This window comes from Silurus meridionalis, chromosome 1 (genome assembly GCF_014805685.1).
Source record: "Silurus meridionalis isolate SWU-2019-XX chromosome 1, ASM1480568v1, whole genome shotgun sequence".
NCBI classification, from domain to species: domain Eukaryota; kingdom Metazoa; phylum Chordata; class Actinopteri; order Siluriformes; family Siluridae; genus Silurus; species Silurus meridionalis.
In genome coordinates this window covers 20,455,034-20,470,332 of record NC_060884.1, presented here as the reverse complement: position 1 = coordinate 20,470,332, position 15,299 = coordinate 20,455,034, and the positions used below count along the sequence as shown (strand labels likewise).

Sequence of the window (15,299 nt, the reverse complement as noted above, 5' to 3'; positions counted from 1 at the left end):
TTAAGATGGACACAATGAGCACAACAGCTTTAAATAGTTAGACATACTGTATTTGCTATTCTGTATATTCATTTTATGTACTGACTTACTGTGGCTACAATAGTACTGTTGTACTGTGGCTAGATTTATTTATTTAAAAAAAAAAAAAAGATGTCTTGCTCAATATATACACATGAGTATGGCTTTAGCCTTCGTACAACAAATTACTGAGTTCAAAGTTTTGAATTTGTCAACTAAGTCGAATAGTAAATCTGTGTTAATAACAACAATGAAATTCTTGATAAAGCTAAGCGTGGTCAAAATATTTGACTTGGGCTGCAGTGTGCAGTGGAACTGAACCATTACCAGTGTTTCTAACAAAATAAAAATAGACAAAACAGAGACATCAGATTATAAGCTCCTTTATTGGTCTAGGCTTACTCCAGTTAATAGCTCAAATGCGAACTTTGCATGCAACTCATATTATATGAGATCTAGGTCCTCTTTGGTCATCTATGCCACAAGTTCATTCTTGAGATTCTTTACCCTGAAAAACAAACGAAAATATTAATTCTTTGTTTCTTTGTTTCTTTATTTATTTATGTCCCTAAGTATCAAAAGAACTTACTTTTCCTAATTCACGACTCTTGGCCCGAAGCTTGTTGACCTGTGACTCAGCTATATCAGCCCTCTCCTGAGCCTCCTCCAGTTCATGCTGCACCCTCCTAAATCTGGTTAGGTGAGTGTTGGCCTGCTCCTCCTGTAAAAAAAAAAAAATAGTGGTAATTGCTAAGATGCAAACAGCAGATCCATTTGCTTTGAATAATTTCGAAAGGGCAAAGCATGGTACTTTCATGTTGCAGTGTAACGGTGCATGTTATACAGTAAATCATAAACCAGGCATTCAGATATAAAGTTTAATTTAATGGTAGAAGGTTTACTTACAGATTCCTCTGACTGTCTCTTGTAGGCCTTCACTTTCAGCTGCAGTTTGTCCACCAGATCCTGCAGTCTGTTAATATTCTTTTTATCCTCCTCAGTCTGTGGGGAACAATTCAAAATTTTAATTAAACATTTGCACTAAACAGGTTACTCTCTAAAAAAATGAAAAAGAAAAATATTGAACAACAGAATGTCAAGAACATGAGAAATGAGAGGTTATGTTGTTCAGTTTAAGAAAACACCATCATACAACCAGGCAAAACTTTTAGATGAAAACAGGCTTAATGGTTTTTGTTAACCATTGAAAAGATTAAGCAATGACAGAAAATTTGGAAAGAATTATTTTAATTCATTTTATTTAAAAATAATTTATTTTTAATTCTCCATTCATAAGAGTTTCTACCTCATTAGGTTAGGTGAAAAACCAGTGGATTGTTTTCATGATAATTTATATTTGTAAATATTGAGGTAAGAAGGAAGAGTGTAGTTTTTTGCAGTACCTGGTAAGTAAGTTCTTTCACTCTTCTCTCATATTTGCGAACACCTTTAATAGTCTCAGCTGCACGTCTCTGCTCTCCTTCAACTTCATTTTCCAACTCACGGACCTGAAGTATAAAAATATCCAACATTTAAAATAATGTTCTAAATAAAAATTCAATTGGCTTCAGATAACTATATGCTATTTCATCCAACCTTATCAGAATGCCTTTATACTTTCTACATATTCGTAAAGAATTCCAGTGCATTATTATACATACTCTAGCCTCCAGTTTCTGGAGTTGTTTCTTGCCACCCTTCAAGGCCAAATTCTCAGCTTCATCCAGGCGGTGCTGAAGATCCTTTACTGTTATTTCCAGGTTCTTCTTCATCCTTTCTAGGTGAGCACTGGTGTCCTGTTCCTTCTTCAGCTCTTCTGCCATCATAGCAGCCTACAATGAAATTTTTCAATGGTTAACATTTAAATGCAATATATGTGCTTCTGTGTAAGTGACAGTGACCAGGGATATGTATGTACAGATGTGCATTAACTCTACATTTATCATTTCCTTTCTAGAGAGCTTCAGAATGCTGTTTGCTGAAATATTACAAATGTAATCCATTTTGTTTCAAAATTTCCCTCACATCCGTAATAGCTTTCTTGGCTTTTTCCTCAGCATTGCGGGCTTCCTGAATTGTATCTTCCATTTCACCCTGAATTTGCACAAGATCAGCCTCCAGCTTCTTTTTGGTATTGATAAGACTGGTATTCTGAAAAGACAGAAATAATTTTGTTTAATCATGGTTGTAAAAAAAATAACAAATGATTCATCATCATAGGCCATCAACATTAACAAAAAGTATTTTTTCACACCTGAGAATGAAGTAGAGTCACACGCTCACTGGCATCCACCAGCTCCTGTTCAGCCACTTTGCGGCTTCTTTCTGTTTGCTCCAGAGCAACTCTAAGCTCCTCGATCTCTGCCAACATCAGATTGTTTCTGCGTTCCACCATGGCCACCTGCTCTTTCATGTCTTCTTGTGCTCGAATAGCCTCATCCAGATGCAGTTGGGTATCCTGGAAAAAAAAACAACAGTGAGTTTTTTCTTTATATATTTAAGGTTTAGTCTTATAGTTTGTAAACCAACCTTAAGGACCCCTTGGACATTCCTGAGCTGCTTCTGAGCTTCAGAAGCTTGGCGATTGGCATGGCTCAGCTGGATTTCCATCTCATTGAGATCACCTTCCATCTTCTTCTTGATTCTGAGAGCATCATTTCTGCTTCGGATTTCAGCATCCAGAGTGCTCTGCATGGACTCAATCACTCTCTGGCTGTTTCGCTTGATCTGCTCAATCTCCTCATCCTTCTCAGCCACCCTCCGGTCAATCTCACTCTTTACTTGGGTGAGTTCAAGCTGGATACGAACAATCTTGGATTCCTCATGTTCTAGTGTGGCCTGAAACATTAAGTAAAAAGTTGTTTGAGAACATGATTTGCAGAATAAAATTTGTACTATTGCGACTCAAAGCTTACGTATATATTTCATTTGTTCTATGCAACATACCTCAGCTTCCTCAAGAGCTGTCTGTATTTCTGATTTCTCATTCTCCACTGCCTTCTTTCCCTTTTCCAGCTCATGAACAGTTTTTCCCGTCTCACTGAGTTGCTCAGTTAAATCGGAAATCTCCTCTGTATGGACAAGAACAAACACAGCCTAACATTCTATAAGAAGCCTTAAACAGGACACCAGTTTACATGGCATTGCATTATAGTGCTGGAAAGTATACATGTGGACTTACGCTGAAGGTTTTTGTTCTCCCGCTTCAGAGTCTCCAGATGGTCTAGAGCTTCTTCATATGAGTTCTTCATCTTGAAGAGCTCTGTGCTTAGAGAACGAGCCTCTTTCTGTGCTCCCTCAAGCTCTGCTTGGCTTTCCTCAAATTTCTGTTTCCATTCAGCCAAAACCTTAATATTTTTAAGAACAACAGTTATATTTCAGTTATATTTCAGCTTTTTTCTTAACTCACATGATATTCAAATACAAGCTTCTAATTTAGGTAAGGTATATACTTGCTGTATGATACATATACTATCTACTTTAGCTCTGCTTTAAACATTTATGGTCAGTTCATCATTGTCACCTGGAAACAGTGGTTGAAGCTTAATCAAGAATTGAGATAGTGGGATATAATTTTTACTTTATTTACAATATTACCTTGTCAAAGTTTCTTTGTTTCTTGTCCAGGTTGGCAGCGAGTGCATTAGCTCTCTCTACATCAATCATAAAGTCCTCCACTTCATTTAGCAATCTTTGTTTTGTCTTTTCCAGTGATGCACATTTGGCATTTACGGCTTCAATTGACTCCTCAGCATCTTGCAAGCGCTGGGCAAGCTTTTTCCTGGCAAAGGAAATGTAGTGTCATTGTACAATGACATCATATTGATTTATATCAAAATTATGACCAGAAAAATATTTACTTTGCCTCCTCAAGTTCCTCTGTGCGCTGGATGGCATCTGTCTCATATTTGGTTCTCCACTGAGCTACCTCACTGTTTGCCTTAGACAATGAACGTTGCAACTCAGCTTTGGCCTCTTGCTCTTCTTCATACTGTTCTCTGAGAAGGTCACAGTCATGTCGAGATGACTGCAAACCATGGGCCAGGGCATTCTTTGCCTTGACATCCATTAGAAATTGCATTAATACATGGACGGACATTAAGGTCAATTTCAAATTATTAAAAAATATACCTTTGTTTAACAAAAGATATAACTTACCTTGACCTCCTCCTCAATATGCCTTTTCAGCTCCTCAATCTGCTGAGTAAAAGCTTGTTTGCTTCGAGTCAGCTGAGAAACAAGAGACTCTTTCTCGTCCAGTTGACGCCCAATTTCACCTTACAGAATTAAAAACATTATTTAGTTTGCTTTATTTTTAAATAAAGCACACTCTTTGCTTTTCTAATTATTTACCATTTTCTGTCTGAAGACGTGCTTTTTGGGTTCCAAGGTCATTCAGCTGACGAGCTTGCTCCTCATTCTTGCTCTTGTACTCACTCAATTGATCTTCCAGTGTACGGCACATCTTTTCAAGATTAGCCTATAAAAAGCCGTGTTTGCCATGTTTTAAAGTTTTCTTAGTCATCCAGCACATGTCTTGCAGTGTGGATTGATAATCTAAATGCTTACCTTTGATTTGGCAACAGTCTCCATGTTGCTGCTCAGATCATCTATCTCCATTTTGAATTCACTCTTCTCTTTTTCCAGCTTCTGCTTGACCCTCTGAAGGTTATCAATCTGCTCCCCAAGCTCTGCCACACTGTCAGCCTGCTTTTTACGCAGAGCTGCTGCGGTGGCTTCATGCTGCAGGGTGGATTCCTCAAGATCACGGCGCAACTTTAGGAACTCTGCCTCACGTTTCTTGTTCATCTCAATCTGGGCAGAAGTGGCACCTCCAGCTTCTTCAAGTCTCTCACTGATCTCTTCCAGTTCTCTGGAAAGATCAGATCTTTGCTTTTCAACTTTAGCACGGGCAGCACGCTCTGCTTCAATTTCCTCTTCAAGCTCCTCAATACGTGCCTATGATGATTATATTACACTGACATGAGACATGATTATTGAGCACAAAATAAACATGCGAGGTGGCAAAGTAGTTTATAATGACCTGAAGTTCTTTAATCTTTTTCTGAAGCTGGGCACCAAGGATCTGCTCATCCTCAATCCTGCTAAGATGTTGGCTTGTCTCAAAGTCCTTCCTATTGGTCACATTTAGATAAATAGTCAATAAATAGGTTAAATATCACAAAACATCACAAAGTCTAATTTATAATTTTTTATGTCATTATCTTTGTGCTCTTACTTCTTAAGCTTTTCATCGGTCTGTTGCTTGTCATTTTCCAGATCCATTATAGATTCCTGGGCCATTTTAAGGTCTCCTTCTAGCTTTCTCTTAGCTCGTTCAAGATCCATACGCAGCTTCTTCTCTTGTTCGAGAGAGCCTTCAAGCTATTGTAGACCGAAAAACATATTAGAATACAGAGCACTTGAATAATACTATATGTTTGCAAACGGTCTTCTTTTAACTGCTCCTATAAGGGGTCACCACAGCGGATCTGTCTCCATCCCACTCTGTCCTCTACATATGCCTCTTTTAAATCCACCACCTACATGTCTGTCCTTACCATATCCATAAACCTCTTTCTTGGTCTTCCTCTTTTTCTTCCTGCCTGGCGGCGCCATCCTCAGTATTCTTTTTTTTTTTTTTTTACCAATAATATGATTGTAAAATTAAATATTAAATATAACTTTTTTTCTGAAAAACTTACATCATCTACTTGTTGTTCCAGTTTAACCTTGGCTTTAGTCAGAGTATTGACTTTGTCTTCCTCTGCTTGGAGATCATCAAGGGTTTGCTGATGTGCCTCTTGAAGAGCTTTTTTTTCCTTTGTTAATTTCACAATGATCTCATCTAGAGATGACATTTCTTCAGTGAGGTTTTTGACCTGAAAATATACTTACATAAGCATTGGTGGTAGTCATATTGCCAAATGACAAATGTTTTATCTATAGAATAATCACCTTGTTCTCAGTGGCATGCTTCTCCTTCTCCACTTTAGCTAGGGTCAGCTCTAAATCATCAATGTCTTTCTTCAGCTCAGAACACTCATCCTCCAATTTTCGTTTCTTGCCCGTCAGTTCAGCATTGGTTTCCTCCTCATCCTCCAGTCTTTCAGTTATCTCTTTAAGTTTGGCTTCAAGCTGGATCTTGCTTTTGATGAGCCCCTCACATCGTTCTTCAGCATCTGAGAGATTTTCAACTTCCTAGAATTGGAAATGATGAAATTAAAGTGAACTTTTTTATAAATAATTTATTCTAATCTGAAATTCTCACAGAACTTGAAAGATCAAAACTTACTGCAGCTACTTGTAACTGCAGGTTATTTTTCTCCTGAAGTAGTGTAACCATTTTTTCCTCAAGCTCTTTTTTCTTTGCTAGAGCCTTCGCCAGATCCTCTTTCATTTTCTCAAAATTCTCTTTCATGGCAGCCATTTCCTTTTCGGTCTCTGCACTCTTCAGGAGCGGCTTGATCTTGAAATAAAGCTTCATCCATGGCCAGTGTTTCACATTCATGAATGAGCGAATGTTGTATTGGATGGTGAAGATAGATTCTCTGTTACAGAATTAGAGCCCTTTTATCAGTATTTTTGGGTATTAACAATAAATGCATCCTGAGACAAATATACAATTAAGAGCCCTAGACAATACCTTCTCTCCATCATCTTGACAAACTCTGTCCTCATAAGGAAACCTCGACACAAAGCCTGAGTCATCGTTATAAGAATAGTAAGCTTTTCATCTCGCATCTCCTCAAGAAGACCTAACAGTCCAGCTTTGAAAAATACCTGTAAACAAGTTTTCTAGTTATTAAGACACAATTATTTAGTAAATGCTGATGAAAGTTTTCTTTGATACCATTTCTTACCTTGGTATGACCAAACTTGTACTGTGTATGGTCCACATCAATGGAGCTGAGAAGCTTCTCTGAAGCTTTCTTGTTGTCAATGAACTGGCCCTCAGGGATGACACTGGCATTCAATACTTTGTATCTAAAAGACAAAAAAAATCTCCTTAGCTTTGACAGCACAGCACACACAGTGTATTCCTATTATATACTTGATCAGATATTAAAATAACATCTATAATAACAGTGCATTGTGTGCAGAAAGTACCTCTGCTTGAAATCACCATAGAGGATTCTGCTGGGGAAACCCTTTCTGCAGATTCTGATACCCTCCAGAACACCATTACAGCGCAACTGGTGAATTACCAGAAAATTCTCCATCAAGCCTAAAGTACAAAGGATGAGTAAAGCAGTATTAAATATAAGACAAGGTTGCTTTCTTTTTACTTCAAGCCATGCGTTGTGAGACCGACAGGTGACTTAAACTTACCTGGTGTCTTGCTCTCATTTGGAATGATGCAACGCACAAAGTGCGGATGAGTGCTTCTTAAGTTGGTCATAAGCTTGCCCAGGTTTTCCTGTTGGATTAGAAAACAACTAAATAATCAACCATTTAAAAAACCTCTTGAAGGTTTAATATCTTATTGCTTTAGTTGCATTAGAATGCATATGTAATATGTTCTTACCCGAAACAAAGCAGACACAGTCTGGAAGGAGCCACCCTTTTTCTTCCCACCTTTTTTGGAACCTCCTTCAGCTGTTGATTCAACATACCCCAAAAAAAATGATTTCATTCAGCAATGTTAACAAGATTGGAGACACATTTCACCCAACCAACATTTTGCCAAGAGCATGAATCAATTATTATATAAACTAAATGCTAAAGCAAATGTCAGCTTCTTTAGATAATCTTTAATCTATACAAAATTAACTGCAACACACCTTCTGTAGATGTATGAAAAGCAAACAGTGTAGACATCAGTTTAACTGATGACTTCTGGTACAGCTGAACAACAGAGTCATTCAGGGGGTCCTTATTTTTGTCCAGCCAGCCTAAAATGTTGTAGTCCACTGTGCCAGCATAGTGTATCAGGGCGAAATGAGCCTCTGCCTTGCCTTTTGTAGGCTTTGGCTTCTGAAAGGATGCAGTTTTACCAAGGTGTTGGTCATACAACTTGTTCTTGAATGTCATGTCAGTGGCCTTGGGGAACATACACTCTTCTTCAAGGATGGAGAAAATACCCATTGGCTATGAATAAGAACACAATCAGCTTATTAATGATAACTTTAATAACTTTGTTCACCCACCAAAAAACTATTAACTGGCCAATTGTTCCTCACCTTCTCAATAAGCTCAATGCAGGCTGCCAGATCCATTCCAAAGTCAATAAACTCCCACTCAATTCCCTCTTTTTTGTATTCCTCTTGTTCAAGCACAAACATGTGGTGGTTGAAAAACTGTTGCAGTTTCTCATTAGTGAAGTTAATGCACAGCTGTTCCAAGCTGTTGAACTATTATACAGAAACAGATTAGTTTATTTCATCTCTTTTTTGGGGGGGCAAAATTATATATTTATCTTAGTACCTAATTTACTTACATCAAAAATTTCAAACCCAGCAATGTCCAGCACCCCAATAAAGAACTGTCTTGACTGTTTGGTATCCAGCATCTCATTGATACGAACAACCATCCACAAGAACATCTTCTCATAGATTGACTTACTCAGAGCCATGGTTGAATTGTTAACCTTTTTGAAACAGCAAAAAAAGACATTTTTAAAATAAATAATACTAATTGTAAACATTATTTGTCAATGTAAAATTTTAATTACCTGTGGAACAGTTTGGCCTTTGGTCACAAACTCGTTCCCGACCTTGACTCTGGGAAAGCACAAAGCTTTCAGCATATCAGCTGAATTCAGGCCAATGAGGTAAGCGATTTTATCAGCCACTGGAGAAATAAGGTTTAAATAAATTATTTTATTTATAAGGAACTTTTATTTTAAGTTTCTTTTCATGCAAGGTATTTCAAAAGCTGATTTGTGTGAATTTTTTTCAGTTATTTGTACTATATGGACATTTAACTTTTCCAGGCAAATTAGTTTTTTCCCCAAACTGGTACCAAAAATATATACAATGCGAGAAAAATTTTTCTTTTCTTTAACTAGGAGACATTTTCCCAGAACAGTGAAATGTGTAAATGTGTAATGGGATGTTCAAAAAGAAACCTACAGTATGTTTAGGTGTTCAAACTTCTTAATATACAGAAAAGTGTACAATAGCTCTCATTCCGACCAAGTATTATCGCTCAGAATGATCAGAACCTAAATTAAATTCACCCTTACCTTCAGTGCCATCAGGTTCGGCCTGCTCCTCTCTCTGCTTTTGCTTAAATTTCATGTTACCATGATGCATCACAGCTCCTGTCAGCTTGTAAATGCTCATCTTCTCCTCTGGAGTGAAGCCCAAGATGTCAATGGCAGTCTGGAAAAACAAGAAAGTACTCATTTAAGCATGCAATAAATGGTTAGACACAAAAGGCAGCCTTGAGCATATAGAACAACTCTGTTTTATTTAATTAATTACTTTCAAAAATAGACAACGTACATCTGTAGCAATGAACTCTTCCACATCATTGATGCTTTTGACTGTGATCTCCCCATGACTGATCAGTGGATAGTCATATGGGTTAGTGGTGATCAGCAGAGCCTCTGCAGAATGGAAAAAACATGCCTTTTAAAATATACTATATATCTTGTTTCTTACTGTAGACAGCAGCATAATCATTAACAGTAGAGTACACTTTTGCTTTTTAATGTGCTATCATTTTGAGACTCTGTATGCATGGATTACCCAGCAGTTCAGGCTTGTGCCCAGTTGTTAGCTGGTAGAAAATGTGGTAGCTCCTCTCAGCTGAGAGCTGGAAGGTCACTCTTGACTTTTCCAACAGATCTGTACACATAATCATATGGGATAAATGCTCCTGAGTTAGAAGCGGTATATATGTTTGATGTAAATTCTTAAGTATAATATATCGAAACAACTCACAAGTTTCAATATCTGCTGAGGCCAACTTTCCAGTGGAGGCAAAATGGATTCTGATGAATTTACCCTATGGAATTAAAAATATGTTTATAGCATACATGCAATCATTTTTAAGACATTTAAAACCAACCAATTAACTAAAAAAATCTTACAAAGCGAGAGGAGTTGTCATTCCTCACAGTCTTTGCATTGCCATACGCTTCAAGCAGAGGGTTAGCTGCAATGATTTGATCTTCCAGCGACCCCTGAAGATTACAATATTATCACAATATTATCAGTAGATAATATCAGTAGTCCACTTATAACAAGCATTTCAAGATTTAGTTTACTGCTTACACTATGAACAGCACTGCATTTCACCAACCTGCATTTTTCCAGGGACATGTTCTGCCTTCTTCGGTCCAGCCACTGCGATTGTCGCAAAGTACTGGATGACCCTCTTGGTGTTTACAGTCTTTCCTGCACCAGATTCTCCGCTGAAATAAAAATCAGTTAATAATTTGAAGCTGTGTGCTTTAACAGTGCTTCTAGCATCTCTAAGGCATTAATCTATAATGTACCAATCAAAAACTATTTTATCTGATGGTCTGATCATTTTTTTATTTACCCTCATTGATTTTTTTTTTCAATGATTTTCATAATGTTGAAACTGTTTCATTATTATTAGTTCATGAAAGAGAACCAAGGTAAACTATATTCATATTTATTGTGGTTATGATGCCCATTTACATTACTTAGCAAGAAAAAGTGAACTCATTCAAGTTATTGTATCCATGATTGTTGTGTGATATTATTTTAAAATGCTTTCAGATAGCCCTTAAATCATCTAGATCATTATTGGCTAAAACAGTTAACCAATGTCTGATTATTATAAATACACAACCTTTCAGGACTTACGTAATTAGGATTGACTGGTTCTCACGGTCTGGGGGGAAAAGAAAAGTTCTGCATGTAGATTATATTTACTAAGCACATAAAATATTAATTATACATGGATTATTTTTTGCCATCTTCATACCAGTGAGCATGAACTGATAAGCATTATCAGAGATGGAAAAGATGTGAGGAGGTGCCTCAACTCTCTTTTTGCCCCTGTAGGCTGTCACAACCACACTGTCGTACACTGGGAGCCACTTATAGGGGTTCACAGTGACACAGAACAACCCAGAGTAGGTCTGTACAAGTGGAAGAGAATAAATGTTAAATCAATGTTACTGTGCCAGTAACATATATTAAATGTAAAATATGACTGTAAATAGACATACGTACTTACTGTAACGTACTTTACTTGTACTAGGAAAAAATTAATGCAATGAAGTGTAGCTAAACATGTACTCACATAAATCATCCATGCTGCATAACGCTCTTTGAGGTTGTACAGCACAGCAGGCTCATTGAGGTGGGTCATCATAGCCATGTCCTCAATTTTGTCGAACTTTGGAGGATTCATGGGGAAGATGTCTTCCTCCTTCACTGTTAAGACCTGTAGTGAAATAAGAGTAGTTAATTGTGACATCAAGATACGACATTTTAACACTTCTTTTTAATTTTTCACTGCTTACTTTGCCACACAAAGTTTTCACAGTGGCTTTGCCACCGTCTCTGCTCTGAAGGACCCCTTTGAGGTACATCTCAGACGGCACGGTCACATAGTAGCTGTTTTGGCATCAAATGGTAAATTTTGTGCCTCAAGCCTTTCTCGCTCTGGCTTCCGAAGGTATATGGCCGCCGGGCCAAAGGACTCCATTTCCGGATCTATACTCATGGTGACACTTTACTGGAGGGAGTACATTAGAATTTACAGATCTTTTTGTCTAATCATAGCAATCATATGGGTGTATAATGAACTAATTAAAATGTAAACATTTTAATGTTTTAGCTATGTTGTACATTTATGTATTATGTATAGTATAGTATGGTATAGTACATTTAAACAATTAGACATTACACAATTCCACAGTGATGCATTTATATATATATATATATATATATATATATATATATATATATATATATATATATATATATATATATATATATATATGCATGCACAGACACAGACATTATAGAAGCTGCATTTACTCTGTATGGTGCCTTTCAGGGAATTCAGAGGTGATTGAATCAGGGTTGCTGTGTAATTCTATTAAAGACAACACAGTTTATGCATTATATCATCATTGATAATTGTAGGATTTGAATATTGAATCAGGCCATTTGTTTAGTTTTTGTTTTGTTTTGTTCTTGCACAGAAGAACATAGTTGTCACTCACCTTAGTCGGGTGCCTGCAGGTCCGATTAGGATTCTCCGGCTGACTCTTATATAGACCTTTGAACATGTCGTCACTATGTCTGAGCTTCTTAATTTGGTCATGAATTTTTGCCTCATTTGCCCCCTAATGTTTGCCTCCTTAAGCAGCATCTTATGACCACACTAGTGTATTTTTATCCTGTGATGAATTGTTGCCACCTTATGAGCACAGAGGTGTTGTTTCAGCACATAATTAAGCACATGGAAATAGGAAATACAAAATAGCAAAGACACAAAATGATTATTATTATTGTTATTTATTATTATTTTTGTTTTTGTTGTTATTATTATTCACTACACCGATTAACCAGTAGTGATTATTCTATGTCCATAAATTGATTGACTATAGAACTGCTAAAACAATTTTTCTTATTTTATATAACAAAATTTTTTTTTTCTTGTCTTGTCTTCCTTCACAAAAGGATCATCATTTCTAGGCTAAGGTTAGACAGTCGAGTACTGTAGCTTCAGGTAGTCATCAATCCTTATTTTGAATGTCCTCTGGCATTATAAAGCTCCTTTCTATAACTGTGGATAGAACATCAAATGTCATTTGTATAAAGTTGCAAGGGCCATGGAAGCCCAACATGTTATGAAGAAGTAAAATTGGTATATTGTCATACCAAAAGCGCTAAGAAATGGCAAGAGCTGCCAAAGAGATTATAGTGTGCCACCCTAAAGACAGCTGGAGTTCCTCAAGTCTCTCCCAGGACTCTGACAAAGACTCAGATGTTGACAGGCCCACTTTAGTCATTCTGAACTTTTAGCTCCACCTTTCCTCTTTCCACATAAAGGTTGTCTTTTGCTTTCTTTTTTTAAATGTAAGTATGAAATAAAAATAGGCTGTGTGTACAGTATTCAAATAAGCCCAAAATTAGAAATGTATTAATTAGGGAACCCAATAGAAGGATTCCCATAGACGATGGGAAACATAGAAAGCTGTCAGTTTGGTCAAATAAATGGATTCCCCCAAAAATATATGTCTGTTTCTCTATAGTATTGTGGCATGCCATCCATGCTGTATGATTTATAAGGAAGCTTTTGTCAGCCAGTAGCTCAGTCTTTCCACAGGAAATGTGATCCCACATTGGCAATGAAGAGAAAGCAGAAGAAATTTTAAAGCAGTTACTCTTCAGATATAATGAGCTCATGGGTTGAATAAAAATGTGATATTTGATAGCTCACTCATAACATTATATCTTATTTGGACAAAATACAAATATAGCCCTCTGTGCGGCCAAATGTCAACATGCTTGGAAGGCTTATTGTGTTAATACACCTTTGAACTCTCTGTGCATTGCATTTCACAAACAAAGCCAGCATCTCTTAAGTGTCAGTGGACAATTTTCACATGGCTTAGTACTGACTCAGAAGGATGCTGCAATCTGAAGAGTAGGATCAAGATTTAGAACACACCACTCAAACTAACAGGGGGCATTTTCTTTAGAGATTGTAAAAACTGAAGTCTTCTAATCAAAATCACATTAAACAAAAGGATTCAGGAGTGAACCAGAATCCTTATTTATGCTTTGAATTTGGATAGCTAACTAGATGCTTTCACTTACTGAAAATTTTGTGGCTATGACTTTCTCTCTTTATATACTCATTATATTCATATAAAAAAAGAGGAACTTATTACAATTATTATAAGGGTAGGTTGTGATGGACTTTAACAGAAAATTATTATTTTTGAAAACTTTTTACATAATATCACTGTCACATTCAGAAATTGTGCCAGGGGAGGCCAGGGCTGCAGTGGATCCAGAATCTATCTTAGGAATTTATCCTAGTTGGAGTGCCAGTTCATCAATGGGCCCATGAGGGAGTGGTAGCTCAGTGGTTAAGGTGCTGGGTTACTGATTGGCAAGTTGGGGGTTCAAGCCCTGGTATTACCAAGCTGTCATTCTTGGGCCCTTAAACAAGGCCCTTAACCTCTGTGCTCCAGGGGCGCTGAATCATGGGTGACCCCAGTTTCCGAGCAAGCACGGATATGTGAAGAAGATATTTTACTATAATATATATGTGACAAATAAAGTCTATTCCATTCATTACATAGAAACAATCAGTAAAATCATAAGCTTTCAGTAAAATTTTCATACACAATGTAGAAAAACAGCATTTGGATTTAATTTAGGCTCTAATATCATGCTAACTTAAATTGACAGGACACATTCTTTCCTTTATTTTTAGGATGCCAGGTACTTACATAACACTGAATGACCTGAAATTGACTTTTGCATGAAATATATATATATATATATATATATATATATATATATATATATATATATATATATATATATATATATATATGGGTTTACTTAGTGCCCCATCCTATCCCCCCAGTGTCCTCCCAGCTCCCAGAAAGTTGACAGAAGGTGGACTAGGTGATCTAAATTGCTAGGCATGAATATGTGAATGTGTGCAATGTGAAGATAAATGAATAAATAAAGCATTTAGATTAATTAAAGTCTTGAGGGAAAATGCAATCTACTAAACCACCTGCTTATAGCTTTCAACACTTGGATTGACTTTTGAATGTGTCAAAGACAGATGGATATAAAGAGATCAGTCTTCTTCTCAGGTCACACTGAGGGCACTAACATTTATTTAAAGGTTCTCTTAAGGATTTCACAACATGTATATGCATTTTGTAGGAGATTTATAGAAAATGTATTTATATATTTGAATAATATTGTCAGTATTTACATTAACATTGTAGTTGGCTGTAAAATCAGACATTTAGTTATCATTATCAATATCAACTCGATCCAATATTTTTGAATGCTGTGTTCTTTATATGTAAGAACAAATAATTACGTTTGGAACCCCTTTTTTGAAAACCTGGATGTGCTGATTGAAGTAATTTCTGAACAATATTTAAAAGTTCTCGATTTGTTATAAAGTATTTCCTCAGTATAGATTGTATGAGCTTTTATTGTTAAATGTGTTAAATGAATTTTAATACATATGATAAGGATGATCATCCAATAGATTAATGTTTTAACAGTTTATGGTCTTATAATCAGGCATGGAAAAATGTGTTTATTTCAGGTTTTAAGAATCTAGTAGACAGTAATGTAATT

General features: G+C 36.5%; 1 protein-coding gene across 1 annotated transcript; it reads right to left on the bottom strand.

The window, feature by feature from the left end:
* Window positions 1-385: 385 nt before the first annotated feature.
* myhb (myosin, heavy chain b) lies at window positions 386-11,670 on the bottom strand. Its single transcript, XM_046845607.1, is given in 40 exon segments — window positions 386-526; window positions 608-739; window positions 925-1,020; window positions 1,422-1,526; window positions 1,680-1,850; window positions 2,044-2,169; window positions 2,273-2,476; window positions 2,548-2,856; window positions 2,965-3,089; window positions 3,200-3,365; window positions 3,616-3,799; window positions 3,879-4,075; window positions 4,177-4,295; window positions 4,372-4,498; window positions 4,588-4,977; window positions 5,063-5,153; window positions 5,258-5,403; window positions 5,724-5,900; window positions 5,977-6,219; window positions 6,314-6,569; window positions 6,665-6,801; window positions 6,882-7,005; window positions 7,129-7,246; window positions 7,351-7,438; window positions 7,547-7,617; window positions 7,803-8,109; window positions 8,202-8,372; window positions 8,459-8,608; window positions 8,693-8,811; window positions 9,206-9,344; window positions 9,468-9,571; window positions 9,714-9,812; window positions 9,909-9,972; window positions 10,058-10,150; window positions 10,270-10,381; window positions 10,803-10,830; window positions 10,924-11,080; window positions 11,245-11,388; window positions 11,468-11,565; window positions 11,568-11,670. Coding segments are annotated over 40 exon segments (5,811 nt in total). The 3' UTR covers window positions 386-505.
* Window positions 11,671-15,299: the final 3,629 nt, after the last annotated feature.